Source organism: Antrostomus carolinensis, unplaced genomic scaffold (assembly GCF_000700745.2).
Source record: "Antrostomus carolinensis isolate BGI_N321 unplaced genomic scaffold, ASM70074v2 scaffold17881, whole genome shotgun sequence".
NCBI lineage: Eukaryota > Metazoa > Chordata > Aves > Caprimulgiformes > Caprimulgidae > Antrostomus > Antrostomus carolinensis.
Genome location: NW_010293688.1, coordinates 8,268 through 15,145, shown reverse-complemented (window position 1 = coordinate 15,145; position 6,878 = coordinate 8,268). Strand labels below are relative to the sequence as shown.

The window sequence follows — 6,878 nt, the reverse complement described above, 5'->3', positions numbered from 1 at the left end:
TCCCTAACATTCTGTGATTCTGTGAAGAATAAAAATGGCAATAGTGCAAACACTTGGAATCATAAAAATGTGCCCATTATCAAGAATACATTGCAGGTAACAAATGTCAAAAAAAAAAAATAAAAAAACTTTTGAGGTCCCTTCCAATCCCTAACATGATATATAATTGACATGATATATCAGTCCTAAAGCTGCACAAAACCAAGCACTATTTACCTTTACTCTTCCCAATTCAAACTGGAAAACACTGGGGCTTGTAGCTTGAGCAAATACAGCAGGAAATAACTTTGTACTTGGTTCAACCTAAATCAAAGATGCACAAATATATAACCACTGAAGACAGCAAAACACTATTACAAATTTTAAAAAACCCAAAACAACAAATTAATATCTGTATTGACAGTCAGTAAGTGCAAGCCTTTGAATATAACCCCAGAAAATCCAAATAGGAGGGAAAAAATCACTGTCATAACAGCGACTACTACTTTTTCTTTCAATCCTGTACAAAAGTTTCTAATAAGATGCAGCCTGAGGATATGGTTTTCCCCCTTTCCACTGGAAGACAGCATCAAAAAATACTCACCTGATAGTACGTGCCTAGTTCCTTGCCGTTAGCTGTGAAGGTCAGCAGGCCACTGGCAGCATCAACCAAGCAGCCAATCTCCAGACCATTATTATTACGTCCTTGTCCAGGGCTCATGCTCTCTCCTGCGCACACCATATAGCAGTTGCTGCGTTTTATACTGAATGTCAAAAGACAGATTTATTTATGGATGGTGTGTAAACTTTATGTAGTGGAGTAAGAACAACTTTGTATGGCTGCAACCAACAGGGCCTCGTGGCTGAAAACAGCATAACCAATACCAAAATTCAATGAAATCTAGATTTCATAACTGAAAAAATGAAAACTGAAGATGGCAAAATATGAACAAGCTCAAACATTTTGTAAAATTCCAAGAGACAAAACTGACTTTGCAAGTTAATGTTTCAAATCACTTCATGTTAAGCATAACACAAAGTTTCTGGCATGGATCACAAGCTGAAGTGCTGAGAGGAGCTGCTGTACTAATTTCGGCCTGCTGAAAACCAAAAAGTTACAAAAGTACTACAAGGTATTTTGCTTTACTTTGTACCAGTTCAGAAGTCAATATTTACAGGATCATGGTCTGAAGCTACATAGAAAAGTTGTGCTGTTTCACTTTTCTGTGACTATTAATTTTATTAGATGATTACTGTACTGTTTCTTCAGAAGCAAGAGGAGAAAACAAGTTCCATTTTTTCTTATTTTTTTTTTTTTTAATCAATCCAATTACATTAAATGGAATGGATTTACAGTTTACAAATTGTTAGTTGTTTTTATGGGTATAAAATATGTATTTTTTTCAGAAAATTGTAACCAACCTCTCATGAACCTTCCCTTTTTCATCTCCCAGTGTAACTGTGACAGTACGCACTCTGTCCAAGTCAAAGCTTGTGTCATACTGGTGAAAGTCAGATGTAATCCAGCCCACCCAGACATTAGCAGGTTCTTGACCAGGAAATATTCTCACTGAATAATAGTACTGTCAATAAAAAATAATGTCAGAAAATGTTAGTATTTCTTTTTTGATTCATAATTAATATGTTGCTCTAAAATCTGAAAATATATCATCTTTTCAAAAGTTGCATAGGTTGTTCAAGCGCAGTTCATAAGCAAAGCAACAAAATAATATAAACAGAAATCAGTATACAGCCAACAAAATATGTATGTTAAAAAATGGAAAAGATTAAAGATGCAGCTTATAATGCTTGTATTGTAGGCTTCTGCATCCTAGCATTGTAGGCTATTTTTGTAATGCAGCCACAATGTTTATACTGTAGGTGACTCAGTTTCTAGTATCTTTCAGAAAGAGGAGAATATACTTGGAAGAGAAATACTTGTTTCCTTTGAGCATTGAAGAGTGAGCACTTATGGAGATGATCTTGTCAGAGGAAGATGCACAAAACCTGTACAAAACTTTCGCTGGAAAATCCATTAAATAAATACTGAGTTAAATCAGTATACATGTTTTCAACTGGTCTTGAATATTGACTTAATAGTTTAATGGTGTGTATGGCTATGGTAGATCCTCCTGCACCCTTCCAGGGAAACCTACATGCTCGAATAAACTACAGTTGCTGGGGGAGGGGAACCTCAATCCACCCCACTCCTGCCAGTTTGGTGCCACTGCCAGCAACAGATGCCCAGAGCCTGGAGAAGGATCACAGGTCAGCAGGAGAACACCAGAGGAGTGGCACAATGGAATTCCAGCTGCCCCAGTCAGCTTCATCAGGGGCCCAACTTTAAATGCCTCTACACAAATGCATGCAGCATGGAAAATTAAAAAGATGAGGTAGAGATACACGCATGCCTGGAAGGTTATTATCTGACTGGCATCACAGAGACATGGTGGGATGGCTCCCAGGACTGCACTATTGGAATGGAAGGATATGGGCTCTTTAGGAAGGACAGGCAGGGGAGACGAGGAGAGAGTTGTCACCCTCTGTCAGTGACCAACTAGAGTGCATGGAGCTCTGCCTGGGGATAGAAGCAGAGCTGACCAGGAGCTTATGGGTCAGGATCAGAGGGAGGACAGGGACAGGTGACATTACAGTGGGGGTCTGCTACAGGCCACCAGATCAGGAAGACCAAGCAGATGAGGCCTGCTATAGACAGACAGGAGCTGCCTCATGTTCACAAGCCCTGGTCCTCATGGGGGACTTCAACCACCATAGTATCTGTTGGAAGTATAACACAGCAGGGCTTAAGCAATCCAGAAGGTTCCTGGAATGCCCTGATGACAACTCCCTTCTCCAAGTGACCAAGGAGCCAATAAGCAGAGGTGATATGCTGGACCTTCTTCTCACCAACAAGGAAATGCTGGTGGGGAATGGGAGCTCAAGGACAGTTTTGGATGCAGTGACCATGAAATGGTGGAGTTCATGATCCTTAGGGCAGCGAGGAGGGCATGTAGCAGGCTCAATACCCTGGACTTCAGGAGAACAGATTTTGACCTCTTCAGGGACCTCCTTGGTAGAGTTCCATAGGATAAAGTTCGAGAGGGAAGAGGGACCCAAGGGGGCAGGGGGGTTGGGACTAGATCTTTAAGGTCCCTTCCAACCCATATCATTCTATGATTCTATGATTTTAATGCACTTTTTCCTATTTATTTCATTATTCTAGAACTATTTATTCTTCCTCTGTTATGTTTGGTGTTATCAAGAGTAGTTTCAAAAGTGTATTCAATTATTTTAAGGCTTTCTATATGGAAATTATTTTAGATTAACAATCACACCAAAACAAAAGGAACATAGTAGTCTCAACTTGAGTAGTACAGCTCTACCACAGACATTTAAATTATAAATTTTGCTTGAAAATTACACAGTTTATAAAACTCTTACAAGCAAAAACATGTAGTTAGTTAAAAAAAAAAAAAGTAAAACAGCTGAAATACCAATCCTATGTTACAATACCGTGGAAGTTTGCATCAAATAATCATAGTCATCCCTATCATCTGCTAGCACATCCTCAGTAAGCCGTGCAGAGTGACTTGTGCTATAATCTGGCTTTGTCCTCCTGAGCATAAATCTGTAATAAAGTAAGTAAAAGAAAAATCTATATGAAAAGCTCAATATGCCAATATATACATACATAAAGGAATTTTATATTGATATGTTATCCCTATATACATTATACTTATTATGCTAGCCCCAAATACATAGTATTTTTTACATTATTAATACATAACACTAGTTAGTTTATTACTTCTATGTAGTTTAAAACAAAATAAATTATTCAGAAAAGAGAAAGAGAGAGACTCATTTTTAAAGCACTTAAATGAGTTCTGAGCTTAAAATACATATACTCAAAAGTTACTTGGAATCTAAACTGACATAACTTAAAAAATTATCAAGGCTGTTAAACACCTGTGTAACTGTGGCAGGATGTGGAATCTTAAATGACTTTCATGCATTTACAAACGCCATCCATATGTCCTGAATTATTCTGCAATAGAAATATTTAACAAACCAAGTTTGGTAATGAAGAACAGAAAAGGAATGGAAAGCTGTAGTAATATTGTCTGAGTAACAACCCAGTGTTGGCATCTCCACAGCATCATGAAGTTAGGTGTTCTGCTCATGATTCCATAAGAAAAAATAGGGAAAATGAACACATCAACTAGAGAATATTCTTATGATTATTTGGTTCATTGAGTGAGATAAGAAGCTAATATCCATTTCTAGATAAAGATTAAGTAACACTTTCAGCTTTTTGGAAGCCATGTGAAAAAAAACATTCCATGTCACTTTGAAGACCTCCTAGTTCTGTCAGAATGGATCTCCATGGTTTTAGAATGTATTCCATGTGATGATCACAAGAGCCTTCACAATAAACCAAATGTTTCTAATAGCTTGAAAAATGTTTTTAGTTTTCTGCTTAATTTTAATCTATATATTGCACATGAAGTAATTTTATCACATGAAGGTTAATTGTCCTGTCTACTGTATTATAGTACGGCCTACCATATTATATCCAAATTTAGGGCAGAATTAGGGAAAAATCTCTGCAGTCCTGACTGGCATTTTCTTCTACTATTCAAGAAGCAGCGAAAAAAAGAAAACAAAAAAAATAGGAAAATGGGAAAAAGAAAAAAAAAAAACCAACAAACAAGCCAAATGTTCTACTAACCTTTGTTTAAGACGCGAAGGCTTTTCTTGAACATAATCTTTATGGTTGTTTAACTCTGGTTTTGTGGCATCTTTTTCTCTTTCTGTTCGGTCAGGAACTAGATGACCATGAGCAGTTTTCATTAGAACCTCAAAATCAGAATCAGCATCATAATCCTCCAAGTCATTCTTCGGAACAAAAAGACCAGAGCCTGGTAACCCTCCTGCAGCTGATCTGGAGAACACCTCAGCACATTCAATGGGCATGCTTAATCGAAAAAACATGACTTCTGTTTTACTGTTCTGTGAACCAAAGGACTTCTGTGTGACCTTCAGGCAGGGACAGCTGTCTATGGTGCCGTCAATTCTCATCACCTATCAAATGTAAAGATGCAGTTGTTTTGAAGCTGATGCTTTTTGCCCCTTGTAAAATTACATTTCTAGAATAAGCATCATTTACATCAATAAGCACCATTTACATTTCTAGAATAAGCATCCATGACTTGCAAAACTTGAAACAGTATGCTGTCAATGGTCAAATGTATTATAATCATGTGCTGCCATTTCAAGGGGAAATAAAAACTATAAAGAGTGGAGGGTTTTGTTATTTCATTGTTAAATGAATAAAGAACTCAAATAAGTGACTTTTCTCATCATAACTCTTTGCAACATAAATCCAGCCCTGTCCAGAACAACACAAACCAACTAATATAAATCATACATGCACCTATGCAAGAACACAAATTATTTTAAAATACTATAGTGTGATACACATCAGTTGAAAAAGAATTCTTGCATAAATTTCAGAAGAATCTAATGGTAGACTTAAAAGGCACGATTCAGTTCCATCAAGATGCACCACTTGGGACATAAGTGTTGACACAATTGGCTAATAAATATTTACTAAAATCAAAACCAATTAGTTATGGAAGAATTACTTGAAAAAGTATGTTCACCAGAACACATGGTATCTGTTACGTAGAAATGCTCCATTTCTGGAAGTTGTTTCCAAACATAGCTCTCACTGCACAACAAGCTTTTAATGAGGAGATCTTGTAGAATTTGTCTCTGATGATCTCATGTTTACACACACGATAAATTTCACAGATAAAGAAATATTGTTAACTAAATAATCACATTCTTTGCAACTCCACTGAATGTAAGAAATTTGTTACATATTAATGGAGAAGTGTCTCAAAGCATTTTAATAGGATCACAAACCTCAATATGTTCATGATTTTGTGGCACTGGTAAAAACTGAGGGAGCCTTTTACTCAGCCAAATAGTGATGTCTCTGTTTGTGTTAACAGCAAAGGGTTCATACCCCTCCTGTAAGCCACAGATAGTGAAATATTTTAGAGTGCTGACATCTTTTCCAAAGTTCATTCTTCCCACTTGAGATGGGCCCAGGCTGCACACAGGTAGAAATCCTTAAAAGAAGATAAAAGAACACATGGTTTGTACATCATGAACATCGGAGAAGTGCTCTCTTCCAAAACTCATCAAAAATAATTTTGAAAAAAAAAAATTAAAAATCAAAGAAACAAACAGTATAAATGCAAGCAGTCATCAACAGCACATTACCTCTTGCATGTCACCAAGTACTGTATCTCAAATACCATCCTGAAAAAAAAACCAGCTCTCTAATAGCCATGGATCATTTCATGCAACACTCAATTTACTCCACAGAAATCTGGGTACTTCAAGGAGCATGACAACTGGCTCTTGGTTAATCTCTCAGCTAAGCTGATAAGAGTGTTGCCAATTTTACTCCAAGTCTTACTAGTTTTGATATTCCTCCTAAAATTCCATTAGTTAGTATTTTGAGAGAACCTCAAAAATTACTTTAAAAGTAATATAGTGATTTTCCATTCAGCTATAGTAGTGAAAAAAAATTACAAATATGCACCAAGTGCATTTTCTAGATTAAAATAAATTCAAAATTAAATTATTTAATTAAATTTTAATTAATTAAAAAAATCATAACATTTTGTGGCTCTGGATAATGAGAACTGAGAATATGATACTGTAGCTTCATTAAACTTAATGGTAGTTTGGTTTTCAGTTTTGGGCCAGGTTTTTTGTTTTTACTATCGAATCAGTTTCACTTTTGTATGCATCTGCTCTCTTACTAGCACAGGGAACTCACTTATGACCCCTCTGCACTTTTTACACAAACGTTTGTGTTCTGT

General features: G+C 36.4%; 1 protein-coding gene across 1 annotated transcript in view; it reads right to left on the bottom strand.

Moving 5' to 3' along the window:
• Positions 1 to 216: 216 nt before the first annotated feature.
• Positions 217 to 6,878, bottom strand: part of LOC104532233 (ryanodine receptor 2-like) — a gene marked incomplete at both ends in the record, with an annotated part of 14,725 nt that continues 8,063 nt past the window's right edge. Inside the window, 6 exons of the mRNA XM_010177384.2 lie at positions 217 to 303; positions 584 to 743; positions 1,402 to 1,562; positions 3,493 to 3,607; positions 4,709 to 5,061; positions 5,908 to 6,116. Of these exons, the coding sequence (XP_010175686.2) occupies positions 217 to 303; positions 584 to 743; positions 1,402 to 1,562; positions 3,493 to 3,607; positions 4,709 to 5,061; positions 5,908 to 6,116 (1,085 nt within the window). The remainder of the gene's footprint in view (positions 304 to 583; positions 744 to 1,401; positions 1,563 to 3,492; positions 3,608 to 4,708; positions 5,062 to 5,907; positions 6,117 to 6,878) is intronic.